Below are 26,775 nucleotides of genomic sequence, written 5' to 3' on the forward strand. Positions count from 1 at the left end.
ACCCCTCTGACATAAACTAAGCCCTTCATAGTACTGTACCACACACACACACACACACAACACACACATCCTCACTGTCATAGACTACTGTTCACATCACCTGCCCCCCCTCTCTCTCCCTCCCTCCTCTCTCTGTCTGCCACAGCGGTGTGAGAGGAACCCAGATTAGCTCATCATAAATAAGTGGATTAGTAGACTTTGCAGCAGGAAACCAAAGTGCTGCTCATATTTGACTAGAATGACTGTTATGCTGCTATCTCCACCTATAGTCCCCCTCCCTAGGGGATTTGGGTATAAGCTATAAATCCACACACACTTACTCACAGTGGAGCTCAGTGATCAGCGCTCGCTGGAGGGGGGGTTGACTGATGCTCTCCATGGTAATCAGTCGAGGACCAGCTCTCCCAAGTAATATATAGCCACATTTTTATGTTTTAATTACATATTGATGTTTGGTATTAGGAGACTGAAAAAGACTACATACGCTGCTTCTGCTGCTGCTACACTTTAAGTCTTTATAGAAGAATGGTGATGGATGTTTTGTTCATTATAGGTTGTTAGAGAGCACACACTGATACAGGTGAGGAGAGGACAGCCAAGTTTGCTACTTGCTCCGATTGGAAGGCAAGGGTGGGGTTCAAAACCTAACATTCTGGAATGGATCCTATCAAACATGTCTGTTTGTCAGAGAGCACACTATACTGAAGTCAGGTGTGGAGAGGATGGAGACAGCCAGCTCTCATAGGCAGGGAGTAGAGATGGTCAGCCCCTCTGACCAATCCCAGCGTGGTGATTGGCTGCAGGCCCAGAGAGCGAGGAGTGCTGGTTGGCTGCCCGGCGGGGGATGAGTGAACGGGGCAAACGGCAGCAGGACTAAGCGTGGTGGAGTGAGGGTGAGTGCTGGAGCCACACTTTAAGCGTTCACCTCGATATTTTCTAGGGAAAGAAGAAGAAGCGGAAGAGGGAGAAGATCCAGGAACCGGCTGCAGGTAACCAACCTCCCCCCCTTTTCCTCCCTCTATCTCTTCCTCTCTTTTTCCCTCTTCCTCTCTTTTTCCCTCTTTCTCCCAATTTCTCTCTCTCTTTCTCTCTCTCCCTCTTTCTCCCTCTCTTTCTCTCCCTCTCTCTCCCCTGTCTCTCTGTCTCTTTCTCTCCCTCTTTCTCTCCCTCTCTTTTCTTCCCTCTCTTTCTATCCCTCTCTCTTTTCCTCCCTCTCACGCCAACCCTTTCTCTCCCTGCCTTTCTCTCCCTGCCTTTCTCTCCCTCTTTCTCTCCCTCTCTCTCTCCCTCTCTCTCTCCCTCTCTCTCTCCTATCTCTCCCTCTCTTGCTCTCTCTCTTTCTCTCTCTTTTCCTCCCTCTCTTTCTCTCCCTCTCTTTTCCTACCTCTGTCTCTCCCTCTCTCTCTCCCTCTCTTTTCCTTTCTCTCCTTCCCTCTCATGCCCTCCCTTTTCCTCCCTCTCTTTCTCTCCCTCTTTCTCTCCCTCTCTTTTCCTCTCTTTCTCTCCCTCTCTTTCTCTCAATCTCTTTTCCTCCCTCTCTCTCCTCTCTTTCTCTCCCTCTCTTTCTCTCCCTCTCTTTTCCTTTTTCTCTCCCCCTTTTCCTCCCTCTCTTTCCCTCTCTTTTCCTCCCTCTCTTTCTCTCCCTCTAATTCTCTCCCTCTCCTTTCCTCTCTTTCTCTCCCTCTCTTTCTCTCCCTCTTTTCCTCCCTCTCTCTCCCTCTCTTTTCCTCCCTCTCTTTCTCTCCCTGTCTTTTCCACTCTCCCTTTTTCCGCTCGATTGTTGTTCTATGAGGTGATGAGTGTTCAGTTTGTCCTTTACAAACTCTCCATGCAGTCTCTTTTGTGTTCGTCTCTCACACTAGCCTAAGTCATTTTAACACTTACATGCACCACAAGCAATAAAAGGTCTTGTCACTGTGAAACAGGCCCCTGTAATGCTGAAATAATCCTAGCCAGGTGTTGTGCCATGCTTGTCACACAGTATTGGGGAAGCTATAGCTGCATTTCCCTAGAAGTAACCAATCAAGAGGCCCCACTTTGACCATGTGGGTAGTTTCACCTGGATTATGCATGAAACGTTTCAGCTCCATCCACCCATAACCACCCCTCCCCTCCTCCTCCCTCTCCAGACCCCCATAGAACTCCATTCGACCCCTCCGCCCTCACTAGAGTGGGCTTTCAGAACCACCATGCAGGTACCAGTGTCACTCAACCTGCACCTCTCCTCTGTACTCCCTCCCTCTCTCCTTTCTCCATCCATCCATCCATACATCCACCCCCCTTTCCCCCCCCCACCCCCCTCCACCTACTTTGGGATTAGTCTGTAAATGCTGGTTGGCTTCTTAACTGCTCTCTGGGCTTTGCACTCTATTGGTTAACCTGCTGTATGTCTCTGCCACTGTGCTCTTAGCTTAAAGCTCTATGTAAACGCTGTACCGTTGTGTAGGAACCTATTGGGGGAAATCTATATTTAGAAATCTAATCACTATCGCTGTTGGTCCAGCTATAATGTAGACCGCGTGCTATATTACCATTTCCATACCTATTATCAAGTTGCTTCTACATCTGCATTGCTTGCTGTTTGGGATTTTAGGCTGGGTTTCTGTACAGCACTTGGTGACATCTGCTGATGTAAAAAGGGCTTTATAAAAACATTAGATTGATTGAATTTCTGCTTTAGTTTTGTGGTGCGATGTTCCATTAGCCCAATTGGCTTTCTTTTCCTCACCTGGACATGCCTTATGTAAAGACAAACATGTTAAAAGATGCCATTTTCTGCAGGTACAGGCCAGAGAATGAAAACGGCGTACATCTGAGCATAAATGGTAAGACCCCCCCCCTCTCTCCAGTCATGCCCGTCTGGTCTGGTAGTATGTGTCAAAGCCTTGTAGACTGTTTACAGACTAATCCTACAGGGTCCACCCTAAACTCACCATGGTCATTGTGTCAATCAGTGGGGGCTGCTGAGGGGAGGAGGGCTCATAATAATGGCCGGAACGGAGCGAATGGAATGGCATCAAACCATGTGTTTGATGTGTTTGAAACCATTCTGTTTATTCTGCTCCAGTCATTACCGTGAGCCCGTCCTCCCCAGTTAAGGTGCCACCAACCTCCTGTGGTGTCAATGGTGTTAAGTCTCAAGGAGTGAGGTGTGTGTGTGTGTGTGTGTGTGTGTGTGTGTGTGTGTGTGTGTGTGTGTGTGTGTGTGTGTGTGTGTGTGTGTTCTGGGTGTATATTGACCAGGCCACTCCATTGACAGCCTTTTTTCTGGCTAGTGAGATGACCATCTGAATCCTCTGTGTGATCGTTGCAGTGCATGGCTGAGGAGCTGTTGTTGATGAGTCCTGTCTTAAGTCCAAACTGATGCCCTTATTAGATGAAACTCCAACACGAAAATGGACAAAGTGATCTGCATTATCGAAAGATGTTACAAAACAGACCTTTTTCTAGTCCGGCCTCTTCACAGCAGCAGATATTCCTGGAGGAGTGGGAGGTTCCGTACCAAATGGAACCCTATTCCCTACATAGTGCACTAGCATACCCCTATGGGCCGAGTGCACTATATGGAATAGGGTGCCATTTGGGAGGCATACAGCCTAGGCCCAGATGCATGTTTTCTGTTCTACCCGACACTGAATGGAGACTAGACCTTCCAGACTACATCTGGGCTCAGGAAAGCTATGAAACACGCTCCACTAGAATACTGTCAAATCACATCGTTTGGTAGAGATTTGTTGGCGGTTTGGTGTGAAGTGTGGAAGGTCCTGCTGTGCTGTATGAGCACTATAACACATAAAGCACAACGTAATCAGTCAATTGTTGGGGGGTTTATGTGGTTGGGGTTGTTCTTTGTGAAAAGCGTCAGTTTGTCATTGGGTAAGTTGTGACCAGCGCCAGTAACAGACACAAACATGTAGAGCTTTTGGACCAAAATGTCACCAGGCTTTAAATGAAATCAAACCCTGAACCAGACAAAGGTTTTCCGCTTGTTTGATTCTTGACCGGTGGCTCCCCCCTCTGTACCTAAATTGGACCGTTTTTCTCTTATTCGCCGGCCGCTCTTTGCCTCTGCCTCTTTTCAAAGGCGGAGAGACTTTATCCGTGATCCAATAATTAGCTGGGTCTATCCGAGGCAGGATGGACACCACGGCTGATTCATTGTGACAACCTTATACTCATATGCATAATACCAGAGAGGACTGCCACGACTCCTCAATTTATGTAGATCCCAAAGAGCCTGGATTGAGGTTAGCGTTTGGCACGGCAGACTTTAGGCAGCGAACATCTTTAAATGAACTTATTTGTCTATTTCTTTTTATATCCGCCCTTGCCTCGATTGCAATGGTTTTGGAATGGAGTGCGTCTATCTAGGACACGTCGGATGTTCTTGTTCATTTTTGTTGATATTGTTTGCACATTCATTTGCAGGGCATGATTAATCAGAATACCCTTTTAAAGGAGAGTAGGGTAAGGATCAATACAACTTCCTTGTTTTCTCTGCTTCTGTACAGATTTAAATGTCTGGCTGAAAAGGCCACACCAATGAGTGCAGCAGTTCAACAGTGTTTCATTTCTTGGAGTGGATTGTTTGTTATCCCCAGTGGGTCAGACACCAGACCCAGCAAACACCTGGTTTCTCTGAACCTGCAGTTAAATAGCTCTCTGGGAATCCAGCTATTATTTTGACATTGTGAAATGTGTATTTCCTCCCTCCCTCTCGCTCTCTCTCTGACACTTTCTTTCTCCTCTCTCTTCCTCTCTCTCTCTGACACTTTCTTTCTCTCTCTCTGACACTTTCTTTCTCTCTCTCTTCCTCTCTCTCTGACACGTTCTCTCTCGCGCTGTTCCTCTCTCTCTGACACTTTCTTTCTCTCTCTCTTCCTCTCTCTCTCTGACACTTTCTTTCTCTCTCTCTTCCTCTCTCTCTGACACTTTCTTTCTCTCTCTCTTCCTCTCTCTCTCTGACACTTTCTTTCTCTCTCTCTTCCTCTCTCTCTGACACGTTCTCTCTCGCGCTGTTCCTCTCTCTCTGACACTTTCTTTCTGACACTCATAACTTTTCACTCTGTCGCTCTTGACTCATTCTCTCTCTCTCTCTCCCTGTTCATTGTCTGACTCAGCCTGTCTGATTCACAGGGAGATGTGTATCTGGTTGGGAAACACACGTCCTTAAGGCTATCTACTTTTCAGCCACTGCGCATGTGTCACAAAGGGAGGGAGACGACTACTAACAAAGGTGACCTTTTTAATCGGATGAACAGCGTGGGCCATGAGTCACAAACGTTCATAAAAACTCCCCAGCGTTGTAACTGACGGAGTCATCTCAGTCCAACTCTTATGAACGTGCTCTTTTGTTTCCACCCGGTAACCGGATAGCTCTGTGAGAGCAAACTCGAATTTCCCCAGTTTTTTCGTGCGAGTCAGTAAATCTGTAGCTCTATGTTTTGCGTTTAGTGGGGGGGGGGGGGGAGTCATCTTGGCTGTTTGAATGTATTTTTTTCAACTGCCCTAACTTAAAGTGGAGGCCAAAGATGGTGTGTTTGTGTCGGTAGCTGGTGAACTAGTGCGGTACGGAGCGTTGACTGTAGTGGCCTCTCTCTCTCTCTCTCTCTCTCTCTAGCCCCCATGTGTTTTCCTGTGATGTGTGGAGGCAGAAGTCAGCTGTCAGGCTTTGACGAGCGGGGGGTGGGGGCAAGGGGGAGGGAGGGAGAGGGCAAAAAATAAAATCCCTCTTGTGCTCGAGAGTTCTCCTTCTCCCAACTGTCGTTCCACTCTCTCTCTGCCCCTCATCCCTCTCTCTCCTCCCTTTCTCCCCCTCTCTCTCAAACAGCCAGTCGTACTCTCCGGGTTCAGAGTCTTACCTTCAGTTCCATAGCTGGTTTGATTTGGTGCTGGTTGCCTTAAGGCCACAGTGGAGGACACACACACACACCCCACCACCACAGCGTTATTAGTGACCTAGGATAATTGGAATGGTTTCGGGGGGCTGTGAAACACTCAGGGTCTTGCTCTGAGCGTCTTAGCTCAGGAGAGTAGAGAGATCTCCTGCCTCCTCTTTAAAACTACACTTCACAAAGAAGGGGAAAAAAAGAGTGGCCTTGGCATAAATCAGGGCGACAGCCACGGCTAATGTTACTGTGGGTTAGGAAGTAGAAACGGAAATGTCCCCTCTCGCGCTCGCTCGCTCGCTCACTCTCTCTCTCTCTCTCTCTCTCTCTCTCTCTCTCTCCTCAATCACACACACACACACACACACACACACACACACACACACACACACACACACACACACACACACACACACACACACACACACACACACACACACACACACACAAAGCAGAGCTCTGTGAAGGAGAAAAAGACAACCTCAGCACTTGTGGCCTTCCAGGGGTGTAGCAGCTGTAGGGGGCAGGTGTGCCCGCCCGAGTCTACCGCGTAGGTTTTAGTCAAACCCTGGACTTAATCTCTTGCCTGTCCTCCTTCAGAGAAAAGGGCTCTCTTTGATACTTCTTAGTGGCTCTTGGGGGCCTCTAGTTTACATGTGTGTGACTGAGGGTGCATCCCCAATGGCACCTTATTCCCTTTATATTGCACTACTTTTGGCCAGAGCCCTATGGGTCCTGGCCAAAAGTAGTGCACTATAAAGAGAATAGGGTGGCATTTGGGATGGGTGCCATTTGGGACACAGCGAATCAGCTAAAGTGGGGCTTTCTGTTTAGACTGGGTCTGTGGGTTTGTTTTGGTTGAGTCACTGGTCTATTGTGGCGAGGTCTGGCCAGCTGCGGGGAGCGACCGTATGAGGGTAGAGCCTCTCCCTCCCTGCTGGGTTTTGTCATGTCTTTTCTACTTCCTCTCCTCCTTCCCTCCCCCCTTCTCTGTCTCTCCCCGGTGGCTCCTTGAGACTCTGCAGATTGAGGGGGTGGTGGGAGTGTGCTGCCTTGTAAAACGTCCCCCATTCTGAGTCATTATCTCTGGATCATAAAAGGCCCGCAGGTAACAGAGGGGAGCAACGGGAAGGGGAGCGACGGGAAGGGGAGCGAGGGGAAGGGGAGCGACGGGAAGGGGAGAGGGGTCGCAGGAAGACGTTTTTTTCTTTTTTCTTTCTCTCTTTAATTCTTTATAAACACGAAACTCTGTTGTTTAGCTGTGGCTGAGTTTCTACTTCTGCTGAACAAAATGTGTCTCCTATTGTAGGGGTTTCTCTCCCTCTCTTTCCTCCTACTCTCTTTCTTTCTCTCTCTGTCCCGTCTTTCCTCCCCGTTCTCCCCTCTTTTCCCTCCTCTCCCCCCTCCCATCCGATGGTGAGTCTGAGTGGCGGTGGAGCTCCTTTGAAGTGCGCCGCAGCAGAGGGAGCAGTCATTGTACGAGCCCTTTGATAGTGCCGCCCTGGCCTCCAGCCCCCAGCTCCAGCTTTGTAGCTGTGCAGTACTGCGGGGGCACACCACACTACACCACGCCGCGCTTGGCCAGACTTCAGCAGCTCGGGCCCCCAGCGACGGCGCATCAGATGTGGGTAGAGGGGTAAGGAAACAGGGCTCCTACCCCCAGACCCCCAGCTCTACCCCAGTCTCACCAGCACATGCCTGAGGTTTGGGCTTTTGGTGGCTCGGTGGGCGGGAGCCTTACCCCCTACCGTTCCTCTCCCCACAACCAAAAACCCTCCCCTCTCCCTTCCTCTAGCCTCGTATAGACAGACACCTCCTTTATCCACTTCCCTTTCTCTTTTCTTCTCATACCCCTCTCCCTCGTTCTGTTTTAACTGAACCCCCCCAAACATCCCACCGTTATCAACAATACCACTGTCGGTGTTCCAGCCCGGACATGAACAACAACGTTTCTCCCACTCAACCACCCTGACTTTTGGTTGGAGGTTAGAAATGACAGACACAACTATTCTAGGTTTTCCTTTTAATGTTCTGTCTCCCGGCAAGAGAAAGTGCTGACAGGATGAAGCCAGTTGTTTAAAACACACCTTTTCTTCTTTGGTTTTACCTCTTCCTTCTCAAGCTGACGATTTCCGGTTGTGTCAGTGTCACAATTGAATAGAGAAAGTGAGACTGCCTGAGCCGAGAGGGTGTCGCCAAACAAAACCATAGTTTACACTCTTCACAACAAGGTGATTATCTCACCAAGACGGAGCACAGTCAGTGCAAAGGTTGGCCATCTCCGTTTTTTTCTGGTCGACTGACTTTGTTTCCTGAACTTAATGCGTTGTCTCAATCCCTGGTTGGATATGAATAGCCGCCATTTTCCTTTTCTTTCCATCCTGCCAATGCTGTGTTAAAACCTGATTCTGAAACTTGGCAGAGAAAATTAAGAGAATTTCAGGTTTATTTCCAGCTTTTAATGCCATCTTGGAGTAAATTTCAGTCTAGATGTACAAATTCCCGGGTTTCAGTGATTTGGAGCTGATCTCTGAATCCATATTTCATAAAATAAGAACATTGTCTGTCTAGGTTGCTGAGTCAGCTGATTTGGCATTTCCTCCTCTCCTCTCTCGTCCAGAACTCTTTCTTTCTCTTTTTCCTCTCCTCCTCCAAATCTCCCTCTCTCCCTCTGCCATGGTAAAGTCTACACTCCTGCCTGTGTTGGAGACGCCTCGCTCCATTTGGCTTATTTTCAGTAATTTGTCGGCTGTGTTTTCCTTTTTCACGGAACCAAAAGAAATCCCAGAGCGCCGCTGCAGCGAAGGGAAGGAGGGGGGAGGGAGGGAGGGAGGGAGGGAGGGGAAGGAGGGAGGAAAGGAGAAGTAGGGAGGAGTAGTGGAAGGCAGGCGGGACGGGCCCAGCTGCGGGCTCTTTGATTTGCCCCGGGAAGGTGGAGGCGGCGATTGAGAGACGCGGGCCGTGCCAGTTATCTTAACCTCCCACGCTTCAAAGACCCAGAGCCTGGGCCCCGTTGGTCTCAGTCGCTCCCCCCACCTCCCATCCCCTCCCTGGGCCAAGGAGAGAGAGAGCCAGAGCCAGGACCCGGCCTCCACTGGAACAGAGGAGCGTTTCATTTCCTGCAAAGAAGTCCAGCCGGCATTCCAGAGTGCTAACTGAGGGGAGGGGAGGTGGGCAGAGGGAGAGGGGGCAGGGAAGGGGTCAAGTTGCTCCTGAATCCTGGCGTTTGTGTGTTGGTGTCGGGTGGGTCTGCTGTGAAGCCCTGGCCTGATGCCCCCTCCTGACCCACCACCACCACACCCCTCCATCGCCCCCTCCACCCCCAGCCCCCCAGGCTTTTCCCAACACAGGAAGGACTAAGCCAGGGCTTTTCATCTTGTGGCCGGGAGGGAAGGAAAAAGCTCCCCAGGAAGGGAAGGGGGCGCTGGGGCTGAGGGCTGGGCTCTCAGATCCTGGGATAAAAAGGGGGCAGTGGAGGTAAATAAACAGCGACAGAGGCTCTGTCTCTCTCTGCGGCCCTCACTACAGTACCTCCTCTCCTTCGCCCGGGCGGCTCAGGGTCAGCCATCCCTGGGAAAGGCGGCCTCCGTCCCACTCCCTTTCATCCACATGTGGTAAAGCAATCTGGAGGGAGGGGAGAGTGTGTGTGTGGTGCCAGGGTGGAGTTGCAGGGCTCAGCTGACTTCTCAACCCACAAAAACACACTTATTCTCTGACCTCACCACAAGGGAGCGGTCCTTCCACTAATACACCTTGTCTCTCTTTTCTCTCCTCACATCTTTCACTCCCTACCCGGTCAGACATCTACCTCTGAATCTCTTCCCCTTCTCTCTTTGATCACTGATTCCATTTGATGCTGGAAAATAACCAACACCGCTCGTCCGTCAATAACTGAAGCTAACTCTGTTAGCTACGCTCGCCACAGACCAGTATTTTGAGCAAAAACACTTTTGTGGTTTGACAAACAATTTCCCATGCATGGACGGGTGGATGGTGGCCGGCGGGGCTTTTTAGAAGGCCCTGTAAAGTGCCTTCTCAGCGTGAGAAGACTCTCTCTACCTCCTCACAGCCCACACACAGCAGTGGCAGCATAAATGTCAACCAGAAGCTGTATTCCAGCTAGATGGCTGGTTGCGTTCAGAGAGAGAGAGCGGTAGCAGTAGGTAGATGACATCAGGGTGTCAGTCAGAGAGGGGGGCAGAGCAGATGGAGCCAGCTTGGGTCACAGTGACCTGATGTCAGAGTGAGATCAAAGCTAATGCCAACCCACATCCTGTCACTAACCTACGACCTAATGTTCAGTCGGAAACACTATTACTGCTCTCTGAAGACGGCAGAACTGTAGTGCTCCTTCACTCGTCCAGGTCCTCTGTAGTGTGTGTGTGTGTGTGTGTGTGTGTGTGTGTGTGTGTGTGTGTGTGTGTGTGTGTGTGTGTGTGTGTGTGTGTGTGTGTGTGTGTGTGTGTGTGTGTGTGTGTGTGTTTGTGTAGCATTGTGAGGATGCAGCACTCATTCACTGTATGTGGGATGTGTGAGACTGTCTGGTTTCAGACGACGTTTACAGCAATGTGTTGTTGTGGTTTCATGTGTTTAAGCTCCTTTTTAGTTAGTGAGGGATTTTCCCTCAGACTGAACGGGTTATATGTTCATTATATGTTCACTGTTTCTGACCAGTATGAAAAAGACAGCCAGCACTCGCAAATGACCTGTAACTGCAGTCACTATGGACACGTTTAGGGCCTCTGTTGTTGCCCATTGAACTGACCATGTTTCTCTCTCTGTCCTTCAGGAGGAAAACGGAACGCTTTCTCCACGTCGTGCAAAGCGAAGGCAGCAGCTATGGCCCCTCTGTTAGAGATGGAGGCCTGCTAGATTCAATGAACCCTCCTCCACCTTATCCCCGACCCCCAAGCCTCAACTCCCGTTCTCAGAGGAATACCCCCCCCGAACTTGACTTTATACTCCTCTCCTGCAGTGACTCTCCTATCTGCTGTAGAAACTGAACTGAACAAGACAATCACTACTAAAGACCATCAACCAACCGCATGCAAACTCCCCAGCCCCCTCACTCCCCAGCCCCCTCACTCTCCAGGCCCTCACGCCTTTTTCTCTTCTTACAAGCAGCTCTATCTCAATCCAAGGCACTGCACTGAAAACAGTTCAGCGATTTAACTTTGTCAAACACAATTAACACCTCCCCACACATACCCCAACACCTGTTTCTAAGTTATTTCTAAGTTATTTGCCACCTCCGTTCCTTTCCTTTGTACAGCCTACTATGTTCGACCCTCAACACTCCCCTTTCCCCTCTCTCACTGGATTTCAGACCACATGTTTGGGTTGCGGCCTGACTCAACACCTCTTTAGACTGACTGCACTATCACAAGGAAGATGGAGGGATGTCAATCACATGTTGTCAAGGAAACATCCTCTCAAGGCTCCTATCCTCCATTTTGTTTTTATTAACGACCAGTTGGTGCAAAAAATATCAACGTTTTATGATTATAGCTTTTACTTTTGAGTTGGAATTAATTGAATGCTTTTTTGTATTTTGAACTTGGTTTAAATTTCTCGGTGTATATTTTCAGTGAATGTTTTTTTTTTTTATATATATATATATATATATATATATATATATATATATATATATATATATATATATATATATATATATATATATATATATATACTGGTATATATGAAAATAAGCTTTGAACACAGGAAAGCCATTTGTTTTCTTGTTAAAGCGTCTTGCAGAAAAATGAAAATTAAGGCTTCTTTTGATACTATTTGTAACAAATAGTGACCTTGACTCGAGTCTTGCTCAGATGTAAAATAAAGCTCAGTATGTGTACTTTTTAAATAAACTGTCAGGATATGTCACTTTTCTTGGTATTTTTGCAGGCAACGTTAGGACAAAGGCAAGTGGTTGCTCAGAGGCCTATATTTTATTGTTCTAAACTGACAGATGAAGCAGATATATATTTACCCCAGCACTTGGCAGTGTTCATTTTATTGCGATCAGGGTTGGGGTCAATTCCAGTCAATTCAGAAAGTTAACCAAATTCCAATTGCAATTCGACATTTTCCTCATTGGAAAGCATTGAAGAGAAATTGGAGTTTCAGTATACTTCCTGAATTGACCCCAAGCCTGATTGGATGGACTTTTTTCTTCTCTATCTGGTAACTGTGGTCTTTTTGCCCATGTTGTTTATTTCATGCATTTCTGTAACATTTTATTGATTTCATGCTCTATTTTTAGTATTACTTGATGCATTTTTTATTCATTGTCGTATTTTGAATCACTGTCATCTTGGTATTAGCACTTTGCTTCCCAAGTGGCCACATTTTAACAGTTTCAACATGTTTTGTTTTTTTAAAGAAAAATAAAAAGGCATTGGCTCATTTGATCTCCCGACCAGATTAATGTGATAGGTATGCCTTACTTACAGGGCTGGTTTCCGGGACAGAGATTAAACCTAGTCTTAGTCTAGTCTAAAAACCTATTTAAATGGGGATTCTTCATTGAGCATTGTTGTTAGTCTTGGCCTAAATCTCTGTCCAGGAAACAGGCCCAATAATCTTGTAGCTTGTGATCATTAGTTGGCCCATCATATGGTTCATATCCAGAAGTTCTGCATTTGACAACACTGCCACTTAGTGGTCTTAAATAGAACTACCAAGCCGAATTATTGACTAAATCATTCAAATCTCGAGGGGAAACTTCAAAAGGCTCTAAAACCGACCAATTAAAACTCCAGCAGCATGCCGAGACTGAGGTTGCGCTCATACAGTATTACAGCTATGCTGACAAAAGGGGAAATCTACATCTTGAGTATTGAAGCTGCTCTTAAATGTGAAATCCATGGAAAAAGATGTGACGTCTCATGTATCCAAGATGATCAATTTAATGCCGGGATAGAAAGAGGGTAATATTTTTGATTTTCGAATCGAATAGTAGGGATAACATCAAAGGAACTCTTGAAACAATATTAGAAATGAACAGTGGGGTTGAACACACAGGGGTTGTTGACTGACACTGCATTCGGAAAGTATTCAGACCCCTTCCCTTTTTCCACATTGTTACATTACAGCCTTATTCTAAAATGGATTAAAAAAAATATATATCCCTAATCGATCTACACACAATACCCCATGATAAAGCGAAAATAGGTTATACATTTTTTATTAAAAAAACACCTTATTTACATAAGTATTCAGACACTTTGCTATGATAATCCAAATTGAGCCCAGGTGCATCCTGTTTCCAATGATAATCTTTGATGTTTCTACAACTTGGGAGTCCATCTGTGGTAAATTCAATTGATTGGACATGATTTGGAAAGGCACACCTGTCTATATAAGGTCCCACAGTTGACAGTGCATGTCAGAGCAAAAACCAAGCCAAAACGTTGAAGGATTTGTCCGTAGAGCTCCGAGACAGGATTGTGCCGAGGCACAGATCTGGGGAAGGGTACCAAAACATTTCTGCAGCATTGAAGGTCCCCAAGAACACGGTGGCCTCCATCATTCTTAAATGGAAGAAGTTTGGAACCACCAAGACTCTTCCAAGAGCTGGCTGCCCGGCCAAACTGAGCAATCAGGGGAGAAGTGCCCTGGTCAGGGAGGTGACCAAGAACCTGATGGTCACTCTGACAGAGCTTTAGAGTTCCTCTGTGGAGGAAGGACAACCATCTCTGCAGCAATCCCCCAATCAGGCATTTATGGTAGAGTGGCCAGACGGAAGCCACTCCTTAGTAAAAAGGCACATGACAGCCCGCTTGGAGTTTGCTAAAAGGCACCTAAAGGACTCTCAGGCCATGAGAAACAAGAATGCCAAGCGTCACACCTGTTTTTCAGCGGCAGGGACTGGGAGGCTAGTCAGGATCGAGGGAAAGATGAACGGAGCAAAGTACAGAGAGATCCTTGATGAAAACCTGCTCCAGAGCGCTCAGGATCTCAGACTGTAGCCAAGGTTCACCTTCCAACAGGACAATGACCCTAAGCACACAGCCAAGACAACACAGGAGTGGCTTCAGGACAAGTCTCTGAATGTCCTTGTTTGACCCAGCCAGATCCCGGACTTGAACCCAATCTAACATCTCTGGAGAGACCTGAAAATAGCTGTGCAGCGATGCTGCCATCCAACCTGACAGAGCTTGAGGATCTGCAGAGAAGAATGGGTGAAACTCCCCAAATATAGGTGTGCCAAGCTTGGAGCATCATACCAAAGAATAATAGGCTGTAATCGCTGCCAAAGGTGCTTAAAGTACTGAGTAAAGGGTCTGAATACTTTTTTAAATATGATATTTCCATTTATTTAATACATTTGCAAAAATGTATAAAAACCTGTGTTTGCTTTGTCGTTATTGTGTATTGTGTGTAGATTGATGAGGACAAAAAACAATCTAATACATTTTAGAATAAGGCTGTAATGTAACGAAATGTGGAAAAAGTCAAGGGGTCTGAATACTTTCCAAATGCACTGTATCACTGGGTATCATTAATGGCAGGGTGTGTTGGCTCAAAGGTCCAGAGGCAAATCCATCCCTAGAAAAGAACTGCATGAATAGAAATCTCAGAACAACCTATGGGAAGCATTTGGAAAAGTCCGTTTAATTCCACAAACTCAGTTGCTTACAAACCACAGGTGAAGATGACATTCAGAATATACAGTCAAAAGACAGATTTGAATTGATAACACCGGTCTACCGTTCTTCAGGAAGGCACTGAGGTTCGTTCCAGCTGCATCTCTGTTCTACCGTTGTCAAAATTAACCAGCGGTTTTTCTATTATCAGTACTGGGAGGGACTACATGATCTTGTCCAATCGGAAGCGCTTATTTTCATTTTCCGTTTTGCCACGGCGTGCCTTAATGAACAGGCTCCAGCTAGTGTTGATGCTGGGGCGGGGTTACTTGTACTTGTAGAAGCCCTCTCCGGTCTTCTTGCCGAACTTGCACTCGGCCACCAGCTTGTTCAGCATCTCACTGGGCTGCATCAGCGGGTTGTCAGGATCCTTCTCAACCCAGCCTGAAATCAAGTTATAAACACAAACTTTTCATTTTAACTAATTACTTTTGCATTGGTTTTACACTATCTGCATCTACTTCATTTGATGTTTTTATTTCTTCAAATATTCATCACCATTTTCAAAAGACCACCGGCACCTCTCGTCCATCTCACCATTCTATAACCAAATCAGTGCTCCTCCCCTGTGCCATATGGCATGCAGTTATTTCTATTGGGCCTGTTCCTAGCTGCTAATATAGTCCTCTTTTAACTGGTATTGAAATCAGTCTGTAATAGGAACACACTTGTGAAGCAGCCCACCACTCACCGTCCATGATGAATTTAGCCGTGTCCAGTCCTACGTAGTCCAGCAGCTCAAAGGGCCCCATGGGATACCCAGCGCCCAGCTTCATGGCAATATCAATGTCCTCCTTTGACCCGTGGCCTGACGAGAAGAGCGCACACACACGCACACACTCAGCCATTGAATGAAGGGTGACAACGGTTTCATATACAGACAACTATGTTTTGTTAACCACAGGTGTTCATACACATCCGTTTGTCACATCCCTCTTGGCTCTGATGCTATTTCCATTCATATACAGGCAAAAGGTTTGACTATCTTTCAGTCATGCAGGGCTGGTGTACCTCTCTCATGTAGCCTGATGGCTTCCATCATGTAGGGCACCAGCAGACGGTTCACAATGAACCCAGGAGTGTCCTGAAGATGAACATAACGTACTGACGTTAGTGAACCGTTTATGACGTATCTGAACGGCATATGATGAAGATAACGTATGGTGTAATATGGTATGTCACTGCATTATCTTTAAAGGTGTACAATACTAGCAAAATACTTTATATTTGTTCAAATAAGCGAGGATCTTACTTTGCAGGACACTGGCGTCTTGCCCAGTGCTTTGCTGAAAGCCAGGAGGGAATCGAAGGTCTCCTGGCTTGTGGCTGATGTTCCAATCACCTGAAGAGGAAAGGTAAACTACTTAACAGCTTTCAATTGAATCTTGTTGATAAGGAGAGCAAGCCCAGTGTTATTGTTAAAGCAACTTACATATGTTTCTAATTTAAACATCGCCATCATGACATAAAAAATAACTGCTTTGCGGGAGACTATATAGAGACGTATCATAAGGAGAGATGTCCTAAAATGTACACCGCACTGCTGATCCTTACCTCTACCAGCTTCATCATGGGGACGGGGTTGAAGAAGTGCAGCCCTCCAAATCTGTCCAGCCTGCTGGTGGAGCTGGCTATGTCGGTGATGGGCAGAGAGGATGTGTTGCTGGCGAAAATGGTGTGTCTTAAAATAGAGGAACCAGAAACATCAGGCAACGAGCAGCAAGCAACCCCCATGAGGTACATCCCAATTAGTAACATCAATTATGTGGGATACACAATGCCTTTCCTTTTGAAATATTTTATTTTAATTAGAATAGTCTATTTTAAGCACATTTCAAGGATACCAGCATAGCTTTATAGTAAGTATAGAAAAAAAAGCTCAAATGAAGATAAAGGAATTTTATATTTAGGCTACACATTCAAAATGGCAACAACAAATGTTTCTAATCAAACGGCACTTGCTCTGGCTTGATGTTCATTTCAACACTGACCATCGATAGCCAACTCCTCTGATTACTGAAAGTCGCAGGCAGCGAAGACAGGACAGTGCTTAGGATCCACACTCGCTTGGCGAGTCACTTACGCTGCTGCTACTTTGTCCAGAGCACCAAAGAGGCCCTGTTTGATCTTGAGGTTCTCCACGATGGCCTCCAGCACCAAGTCTGTACTCCCCACCACAGACGCTGCGTCTGTCGATATCGACACGTTGGCCATCACCTTGGCAATAAACTCTGCTCCTGCCTGAAACATACATGACGACGGTCAAACCCCTGTTTGAATCAATGGTGTTAATAAAATGAAGTTCTGCCAACATTTCCTCATTGGAAACAGCAACATGAACATATCAGCGACCGACATCTGGCTTGTCAGCAAACTTCTTCTTGACCACCCTCTTCAGGCTGCCTTCTATTCCCTTGGCGGATTTCTTCAGGATTTCCTCATTTGTGTCAACCAGCACCACGGAATGGCCCGTTGTAGCAGCAACCTATTAGAAAGGGGGAACACAAGTGTGAGTGGGTGGGACAGGTGTTCACCGGGTTTGACTGTCAAAAAGTAACTTTGGTAATAGAACTCCTGAATTGAAGGACATTTCAGCTAGGTAACAAAAACCCTTATATAACTAGCTAGCTAAAGTAGATATAGGTCAAAGGTCACCTCATGCTGCCATCTTCACCATCTGTGTTTTGCACTGATCAACCTGGGACAGCCTGTGAGACATACTGTACTTCTTACCCAGAGATGAACAATCATTGCTTAAAATACAGAGTTGTGTTACTGATTAGCCTGCAAAACTCATCCCCAGCATCAGGGGAATTGCCTTGGTTGGATTCTCAAGTGGGTATCTAACTAGCTAGCTAATAGCAAGCTAGCGGTTAACTAACCAACAAGTAGTCGGTTAGTTCGTGCACTTCATTGCTATATTTAACTGGCTTGTTAGCTAGTCTTGTAACGTTAGCTACACAGCTGGTTAGCTTACAAGATAGCTAGCTAGCCTCTGTAGCAAGCTAGCTAGCACGCTAATGTTAGCAAACAAACTTCTGTCAGTTAACGTTAACTACCTGTGCGATACCTGCACCCATCTGACCACCCCCGATGATCGTAACGTGTTTGATCGCTGCATTTCGGACTGCAGAAGAGGAGAGACCTCTGATGACTTGGTGAGTGAAGAAAGCCATGGTTTGCAAGGCGGAGAGGACCGCACCAGAATGAAGGAGCTGGCTGTGGCTGAACGTAGTCAGACTGACACTCAGACACCACGGAAAGTAGGAAGGTCGTTGTGTGGCAGTAGGCACGTCACTATTTAGCCCACTCCATGACCTTTCACACACTTTTGATGTGGTGCGTTTTATTAGAGATTCCTACTATTGCTCTGATATAGGAACGAGTCAGTAATACCATTGTAGTTTGATAGGATGCAATAGCACTTTCTACTGACAAGACAAGAATAGTGTGTGCAACAGTTGCATTAAAACACATCACGATTATAATTTGATTTATTTGATTGCCATAATGCAATAGACAATCAAAATAATTTTTGATTTTTGAACTTATTTCAGGCCAGTGAAATACAAAATTACCTAAATACTCAAGTAACTGAAATACGTATTTCAAAAACATGTAACAGAAATACTGGCCATCAGTAACAGTGGATTAACGCACCAAAATACCAATGGGTATGAAAAATATAAGCTATGTAAAATATTTTATCACATAACATAATGTTTTTGTCTTTAATATTTACTCTTGCCTTGTTTAGAAGATAGAACTGAAGGAAAAAACAGGCTCAGTAAACATAGGACCCTGGGAACATAGGCTGAGGGGAAAAAAATGGGACGAGGGAACATAGGGCCCTGGGAACAGACATGGCCCCCCTGCATAGCACCCATTTTGGTTAGAATGGACTCCCAGTACTTTTGCATAGCAACTATGCAACAAAAAAAAATGAAGACTGGGTGGCGTCTGTAGCAACATGGCCAAAATAACTAACAACCTGATTTTTGTCTGGACTATATCTTCTGGTGGAAGAATTAAATGGTATGAATAACGTTTTAATAACGTTTTAATGAAAATATGTAATAGTTATTTGAATATGTTGGTAACAGTTTTATAAAAGCAATAAGGCACGAGGCAGTATCATGAAAACAGTCACAGACAAATGGGTTGACTAGCACCGTTTACCTGTGACTGTATTTACACCACTGCCTCTTGTGCCTTATGGCTTAATTACGGCGTCAGGGGGCGTTGTTCGTCTGGTGGCCTCACCGCCGGGGCCTCACAGTCACAGTGTATGGGCAGGGGGCCAGGGTGAGGCCAAAGCGCCCGTGCATGGGAGGAGGGGCCAGCCCCTCGGGCAGGCTGAAACTGAAGGCCTGCAGCAGGCTGGTGAACATCAGGAACAGCTCCATCTTAGCCAGCTGCTCGCCCATACACACCCTGCGTCCTGGGAAAGAGAGGGAGAGAACACTGGTAAGATGCACATTAAGTCATGGTCATACTACGTGCATTCCAATCATTCAGTAAGACTGTGAAATCAAATTATTGAAATGTTCAGTCGTGGCCTAACTGCTTCATACTCAGGTAGGGGCAGTGTGAGACTTCAACAATCCAGTGAGATTGTGAACTAACCTTTTGAACCTTGTTTCAGTGGATTTTACAGGAGCCTAACTGTAAATGTCCACAGTAGAAAGGCTTCATTCTCAGTGTATACCGTGTGACTACACTCCCGTTTGCCAGTTGTAGAGCACGTCGCTAATGGGACAACCACATACGTCCGTGGAGAGAGACTGCCTTACAACCTACCTATTCCGAACGGTATGAAGCACTCTTTCCTCAGGAGATTCCCCTGGTCGTCTAGGAAACGAGAGGGGTTGAAGTCGTCTGGCTGCTCCCACACAGTGGGATCCCTATGGACAGACCACAGGTTGGGGATGATCACCGTGCCCTTAGGGATCGTATAGCCACGGAACTCTGCAAGACAACAACAGACGAACCATAGCGAATGGGTTGTACTTTCCTGTTTCTGCTGCAGCAGCCCAGTCCCTGTTGTAGTGTTGGTCTGGTGGAACTGACTGACCAAGTTGTTGAGAAAGCAATTCAATACAACTTTATTGATCTGACTGCATAATGGAAGAGTCAGGTTCTACCATATAATTAGAATGACTAGTATGGGTTTCTCTCTCCTCACCTGTGGTCTCTGAGGCCATGTGAGGGATGGCCAGGGGGCCCACCACAGTCATCCTCTGCACCTCCATGATGGTGGCCTCCGTGAACGGCAGGCTGCCTTTATCAGTGAGAGACGGGACCCTGTCTGGGCCCACCACCGCATCCATCTCCGCCTGCACCCTCTCTGTGGCGTAAACGGGTACAAATGACATGGAAAACATTATTACAGAGCAACGAGCATTGGGAAACAGGACACTGGATATGTTACACATAGCATTATGATTGGGTACTGTACTACATCATGCTACAACAAGGAGTTCTCTTTAGGTCACATTGAACTGGTCCTCCACACCCCTCTTCCTGCATTTCAGGAAGCCTGTTTGAAGATGTAGTACCTTGGATATCTGGATACACGACCATGTAGAGCATTATCCACAGCACTGTGTTGGTGGTGGTATCAGTACCAGCGATGAAGAGGTCTCCTATGATGTAGAATAGATAGTCTTCTGAGAAGCTACTGTCCGTCTCCCCAGCGGCCTCCTGGGCCAGCATCTCTACCAGGTACATGTCTATGAGATCTCTGGGTTTGGCTGGGTCTAACGTCTCCCTGTGTCTGGTGATGATCTGCTTCAGGAAGGCAGTGATGTCCCTTTCCACTTGCCGTACCTCTCTAAAGACACCGAAGGGCAGGTAGTAGAGCAGGGGGAAGACATTGATGAGGACCGCCGCGCTGTTAGAATAGAATAGAGTAGAATACATACGTTACTGCCTGTTTTCTGGGAGAAACTGAAATGTGTTAAGCGCTTAAGGGCACACAGCAGGAAATTCTACTTGAGATCAGAGACCAGCAGCCCTCCAGTTACCAGTTCAGTTCCCACATGTTTTAACCAGTCAACCTTCCGGCTACTGATCCACATCTCTAACCTCTAGGGTACCTGTTGGCGATGATCTCTAGGCCGCGGGCCATCAGGTCCAGCAGGGCGCCAAACTCCCGGTCAGCGTGGTGGAAGCGCTGGCCCAGGGCGACGTAGGAGATAACGTTGGACACAGAGTTAGTTATCAGAGGAGTCAGGTCCACTCCCGAACCCTCAGTATCTTGCTCGCTGAGACGCAGCAGCTCAGACTTGACCACAGCCAGCCCCTCAAGGATACAAGGCTCCAGGCTCAACTTGCCCAGGCCAAAGTTCCGTAGCGTGGTGTGGCAGAACTTGCGCTGCCTTCTCCATACTGGTCCATAAGGTGCAAAAACTATGCCTAAGGTTCAGAGAAATGATAAGAGGTGAGGACGGTTAATAATGCTGTCACTATGCACTAGTACACATATGTAATTATTTACATTTCTCTTTCCTTTTCTGCTTGGAAGACTTTTGATGAGAATAATAGAATAGAACAACAGAACAGACCAATAGACTATAACAATAGAATATAATAGAACAATACAATAGAAAATACCAAGAGAATAGAATAGAAAATACCAAGAGAATAGAACAATAGAACAATACAATAGAAAATACCAAGAGAATAGAACAATAGAATAGAACAGACCAATATAATAGAACAATAGAATATAACAGACATATATAATAGAATATAATAGAACAATAGAATATAACAGACCAATAGAATAGAACACTAGAATAGAACAATAGAATAGAAAATACCAATATAACAGAACAATACAATAGAAAATACCAAGAGAATAGGACAATACAATAGAAAATACCAAGAGAATAGGACAATACAATAGAAAATACCAAGAGAATAGAACAATACAATAGAAAATACCAAGAGAATAGAACAATGGAATAGAACAGACCAATAGAATAGAGCAATAGAATAGACCAATAGAAGAGAGCAATAGAATAGAACAATAGAATAGAACAATAGAATAGAGCAATAGAATAGAACAATAGAATAGAGCAATAGAAGAGAACAATAGAAGAGAACAGGCCGATATAATAGAACTGTCAGGTCCTGACCAGTATAAGGGTTATTTGTTATTGTAGTTTGGTCAGGACGTGGCAGAGGGTATTTGTTTTATGTGGTTCGGGGTGGTGGTTTATTTAGTAGGGCGTTTGATTGATTATATCCAGGTTTTTGGGTAATGTTCTATGTTTGTATTTCTATGTGGTCTCTGGTCTTTTGTATTTCTATGTCTGGTTTATTGGGGTTGGACTCTCAATTGGAGGCAGGTGTTTTCTCGTTGCCTCTGATTGGGAGTCCTATATATGGGTATGTGTTTGGTTTAGTGTTTGTGGGAGATTGTTTCTTGTTTTGCCCGTGTGAGCCTGACAAGACTGTTTTGTTGTCCGTGCATTTGTTGTTTTGGTGTTCTCTTTATTTAAAATAAATATCAAGATGAGCATCCACATTCCTGCTGCGTTTTGGTCCTCTATTCCCGACGACAACGGTTACAGAATCTCCCACCCCAAGTGGACCAAGCAGCGGAGTAAGGAGCAAGGGGAATTCAATATGGACTGGCGGGAGAAATGGACGTGGGAGCAGATTCTGGCCGGAGAGGGCCCATGGAGGAAGTCTAGTGAGGACTGGGAACGCTACCGGGGAACACGACTGAGAGGCAGCCCGAGAGGCAGCCCCAATCATTTTTTGGGGGGGGGCACACGGGTAGTTTGGCTGGGCGAGGAGTGAGCCCCAGGCCAAATCCCCGTACCTTTTCTGGGCAACCAGTGAATGGACAGGTCCCGTGCTTCGGGGTAATGGGTACTGTGGCAAGGCCAAGTATTTTTAGGCCGGTACGCGCAATACCAGCGCCCCGCATTTGCCAGGGGGAAGTGGGCATCCAGCCGGTAAGAGCGATGCCAGTTCTGCGCTCGAGCCCGCCAGTAAGCCTCTACGGTCCAGTGCGTCAGCCCTGCCCGACTCGTCCTGTTCCCGCTCCCCGCACTAGCCCTGAGGTGCGTGTTCCCAGGCTGATACCTCCAGTACCAGCACCACGCATCAGGCTTCCAGTGCATCAGCCCAGTCCGACTCGTCCTGTTCCCGCTCCCCGCACTAGCCCTGAGGTGCGTGTTCCCAGGCTGATACCTCCAGTACCAGCACCACGCACCACGCATCAGGCTTCCAGTGCGTCAGCCCAGTCCGACGCGGCCTGTTCCCGCTCCCCGCACTAGCCCTGAGGTGCGTGTTCCCAGGCTGATACCTCCAGTACCAGCACCACGCATCAGGCTTCCAGTGCATCAGCCCAGTCCGACGCGGCCTGTTCCCGCTCCCCGCACTAGCCCTGAGGTGCGTGTTCCCAGGCTGATACCTCCAGTACCAGCACCACGCATCAGGCTTCCAGTGCGTCAACCCAGTCCGACTCGGCCTGTTCCCGCTCCCCGCACTAGCCCTGAGGTGCGTGTCCCCAGACTGGCACATCCAGTACCAGTACCACGCATCAGGCTTCCAGTGCGTCAGCCCAGCCTCGAGAGTTCGGCAATAGTGTGCAGTCCAGAGTATCCGGCAACAGTGTGCAGTCCAGAGTATCCGGCAACGGTGTGCAGTCCAGAGTATCCGGCAACGGTGTGCAGTCCAGAGTATCCGGCAACGGTGTGCAGTCCAAAGTATCCGGCAACGGTGTGCAGTCCAGAGTATCCGGCAACGGTGTGCAGTCCAGAGTATCCGGCAACGGTGTGCAGTCCAGAGTATCCGGCAACGGTGTGCAGTCCAGAGTATCCGGCAACGGTGTCTAGTCCGGAACCGAGGGAGACTGCCTGTGACCCGGAACCGAGGGAGTCTGCCTGTGACCCGGAACCGAGGGAGTCTGCCTGTGACCCGGAACCGAGGGAGTCTGCCTGTGACCCGGAACCGAGGGAGTCTGCCTGTGACCCGGAACCGAGGGAGTCTGCCTGTGACCCGGAACCGGGTGAGTCTGCCTGTGACCCGGAACCGGGTGAGTCTGCCTGTGACCCGGAACCAAGGGAGTCCATCAGCGACCCGGAACCGGGTGAGTCTGCCTATGACCCGGAACCAAAGGAGTCTATCAGCAACCCGGAACTAAGTAAGTCAGTTGACGATCTGGAACTAAAAATGATTAACTATGTATTTAATGAGTCTGCCTACAGTGTGGAAAGGAAGAGGTCTGCCTACGATCCGGAACAAGGGGAGTCTGCCTACGGCCCGAAACTAATCAAGTCTGTCTGCATTCTGGAGGACAGTAGGCCGGAGCCAGAACCACCTCCTGTATAGGTGGGTTGGGGAGGGGGGGTGTAGCACAAGTGCCGTCGGTGACGGCAGCCACCCTCCCTGCCCTCCCTTTAGTTTAGGGGGATTTTTTTGTTGTTGTTTTGTTTTTATTTATGAGGTGCATCCGGGGTCTGCACCTTTAGGGGGGGGGGGGGGGGGGGGGTACTGTCACGTCCTGACCAGTATAAGGGTTATTTGTTATTGTAGTTTGGTCAGGACGTCGCAGAGGGTATTTGTTTTATGTGGTTCGGGGTGGTGGTTTATTTAGTAGGGCGTTTGATTATTTCCGGGTTTTTGGGTAGTGTTCTATGTGGTCTCTGGTCTTTTGTATTTCTATGTCTGGTTTATTGGGGTTGGACTCTCAATTGGAGGCAGGTGTTTTCTCGTTGCCTCTGATTGGGAGTCCTATATATGGGTATGTGTTTGGTTTAGTGTTTGTGGGAGATTGTTTCTTGTTTTGCCCGTGTGAGCCTGACAAGACTGTTTTGTTGTCCGTGCATTTGTTGTTTTGGTGTTCTCTTTATTTAAAATAAATATCAAGATGAGCATCCACATTCCTGCTGCGTTTTGGTCCTCTATTCCCGACGACAACCGTTACAAGAACAATAGAATATAACAATAGAATAGAACAGAACAATAGAATAACATAACAATATAATAGAACATACCAATCAAATAGAACAATTGAATAGAATAGAATATAACAATAGAATAGAGACAAAGGAGAGGAGGGCTTCTTTGGTTTATAGTTAATCTATGAGGTGCTCTTTGATCATGGGATGAAATACTATAAAACAAAAATCATTTGATGCCAGAACAGCCTTTGTGCTAAAAAACGTCCAATCAAGGCACTCTCATGTAGTGGAATCTTTTTAAAGCATTTATGTTTTACGGCTTATGCGTGGCAAGAATTTTAAAAAACACAGACGTGTTGTGGCTACAGCCTTCATCAAGGTGACAAAGAATAGTGGTGAACAGGTGTATATCCCAACTCTCACAGGAAGTGACTCAATTCATTACCATACTGTATATAATTGATAAAGTAAAGAAACATGGAGAAAGAAATCACATTCAAGATATGAAGATTAACAAAATGAACATGGAATATCAAGAATGCAACACCACAAAATAAATGCAATATCATAAAAGGAAACTGTGTCTAACTGTGTACACGTGAGCTCATGTTACCAAACTTAAGAACGGAGAACCAAAAAATAAGCCACATATTTTACAGGAAAGGAGAATAATCCATTTCCTCATTTAGACCTGGCAATACAGTGGCCCTTAGTTTAAAGATCCAGAACGTTTTGCATTGTAGGAGGTGTTTGAGACCCCTGCGAGTACTGGGGACCACTTCAATGGCTTTCAGAGAGTTTGGGCTGCCTATGTGGTGCACAGGCTGCCCAGGTGGGTGCTTTTACATAGGACGTACTAAGAGAAGGCTTGAGGACAGGGTGTCTGAACATGCCTGTGCTATAATGACTGCTAACGACAAGTATCCTTTGGCTAAACATTACAGACAGATTGGCCATGCCAGCCCAAACTCTCTTAAAGCCATGGCCATTGAATTGGTTCCCATTTCTCGCAGGTGGGGGGCGATCGTCTCAAACGCCTCCTAAAATGCGAAAAGCTCTGGATCTTTAAACTAAAGGCCACTGTATTGCCATGTCTAAATGAGGAAATTGATTCTTTTCCCTTCCTGTACAAAAATGTGGTTTATTTTTGGTTCTCCATTCTTAAGTTTGGTAACATGAGCTCATGTGTACACAGTTTTGTCCTTTTATATCGCATTTCTTTCTCTTGTTATGCCATGTTTATTTTGCTCGTCTTTGTATCTTGAATGTGTTTTCCCCCTCATTTTTTTTCTCTTTATCAATTACATATGGTAATACAGTGAGTCACTTCCTGTGAGAGTTGGGATATACACCTGTTTGTACACCACTATTCTTTGTCACCCTGATGAAGGCTGATATAGCCGCAACACGTGAAGGCGTTTACATTTTTCTGTTCCATGAGAGTGCCTTGATTACTTCTGGAAGTTCGTTTGCACAAAGGCTTTCCGGAATTGTTTACTATCCGGCATCAACGTATTTTTGTTTTATAGAACAATAGAATATTGACTATTGTGCTTTCATGCGTTATTACGCACAGGTTGAGTCTAGAAGCAGCGCTTACCTTTCCGCTTTGTCATGATGGTAACGGTGGGAATCTCTGGTCTGTCGGAGAACACATCTGCCCGGTTTGAAAGGGCATCCCTGACCACTTCATATCCGTTCAGTACTACTACCAGCTGACTCCCTACCCACATGCTGTAGATGTTACCGTAAACTTTAGCTTGTTCCGTGATAATAACTGGAGGCGAAATTAGAGCTCGTGTCTTTGACTTTGGGTCGTCCTCCCTCCTCAGCCTCCTCCATATGAAATTGGGAACCAGAAACCCGCCGAAATTGCCAACTATTGGCCATGGTTTAGGACCAGGAGGAATATTGGAGAAATGTGTGCATTATATAATAGACGGCCACGAATACTGTCAAGGCCAGAATGCAGACATGGGACAGCGCAGAAGTGCCTAGGAGCTCGTGCCATAATTCCATAACCATGGGATTTATATCGGCTGCAAAGCACAAAATAATACCTCGTAATCCTTGGAAACGAGTTGAATATTTAGACTCGTCAAAATATTCGAAGTATATTCTGAAAGTTTAAAAGAAGATGTTTTTCAGAAGGGTCTGCCATGTTATTTGTTTGTGTAAGCAAACGACGCATGGCGATTCCTAGCTTCCTATTGGTGGGTGAGAGAACGGGTGGTGTGATTGGTGCGTTGATAGATGACGAAGGCAAAGGGGTTGACCTGTGCGAGCGTCATACTTCTAATATCGGCACTTTGATTG

The 26,775-nt window shown here is 46.6% G+C and overlaps 3 protein-coding genes across 17 annotated transcripts in view; 1 reads left to right on the forward strand and 2 right to left on the reverse strand.

The window, feature by feature from the left end:
* LOC106610340 (lymphoid enhancer-binding factor 1) overlaps nt 1-12,293 on the forward strand; it is a 71,048-nt gene extending 58,755 nt beyond the window's left edge. For 4 of the 15 annotated variants that reach the window (XM_082978483.1, XM_082978482.1, XM_082978477.1 and 1 more), the window contains exons 9-12: nt 941-989; nt 2,130-2,195; nt 2,782-2,825; nt 10,678-12,293. In XM_082978483.1, the coding sequence (XP_082834609.1) occupies nt 941-989; nt 2,130-2,195; nt 2,782-2,816 (150 nt within the window). In that variant the 3' untranslated portion in view covers nt 2,817-2,825; nt 10,678-12,293. Of the gene's footprint in view, nt 1-940; nt 990-2,129; nt 2,196-2,781; nt 2,827-10,677 lie in introns of those variants that run through there. The other 11 variants (XM_082978488.1, XM_082978485.1, XM_082978484.1 and 8 more) reach the window with 9 other exon arrangements.
* Nucleotides 12,294-14,484: 2,191 nt separating this feature from the next.
* On the reverse strand, nt 14,485-17,838 carry LOC123744197 (hydroxyacyl-coenzyme A dehydrogenase, mitochondrial). The gene is made up of 8 exons (XM_045722871.2): nt 17,596-17,838; nt 16,893-17,021; nt 16,620-16,777; nt 16,091-16,217; nt 15,789-15,878; nt 15,548-15,620; nt 15,228-15,344; nt 14,485-14,920 (listed from the first exon to the last, which is right to left on the reverse strand). Exons 1-8 carry the CDS (start codon nt 17,710-17,712, stop codon nt 14,802-14,804), a joined length of 930 nt encoding a protein of 309 aa, XP_045578827.2. The 5' UTR covers nt 17,713-17,838; the 3' UTR covers nt 14,485-14,801.
* Nucleotides 17,839-18,004: 166 nt separating this feature from the next.
* On the reverse strand, nt 18,005-26,652 carry LOC106610337 (cytochrome P450 2U1). The gene is given in 7 exon segments (XM_014209636.3): nt 18,005-18,977; nt 19,337-19,504; nt 19,722-19,883; nt 20,095-20,429; nt 20,635-20,953; nt 26,060-26,376; nt 26,378-26,652. Coding segments are annotated over 7 exon segments (1,590 nt in total). The 5' UTR covers nt 26,485-26,652; the 3' UTR covers nt 18,005-18,795.
* Nucleotides 26,653-26,775: the final 123 nt, after the last annotated feature.

The sequence above is a fragment of the Salmo salar genome, chromosome 08 (genome assembly GCF_965601325.2).
Source record: "Salmo salar chromosome 08, fSalSal1, whole genome shotgun sequence".
Taxonomy (NCBI): domain Eukaryota; kingdom Metazoa; phylum Chordata; class Actinopteri; order Salmoniformes; family Salmonidae; genus Salmo; species Salmo salar.

What these genes read in the sequence shown, in the direction of transcription:
- LOC123744197 (XM_045722871.2), bottom strand. Translation starts at nt 17,712, where the DNA reads ATGGCTTTCTTCACTCACCAAGTCATCAGAGGTCTCTCCTCTTCTGCA. An exon ending in CCATGATGAAGCTGGTAGAG is followed by an intron (nt 15,879 to 16,090) that starts GTAAGGATCAGC and finishes TTTCCTCTTCAG; the next exon opens with GTGATTGGAACATCAGCCAC. An exon ending in AGACGCCAGTGTCCTGCAAA is followed by an intron (nt 15,621 to 15,788) that starts GTAAGATCCTCG and finishes GTTCATCTTCAG; the next exon opens with GACACTCCTGGGTTCATTGT.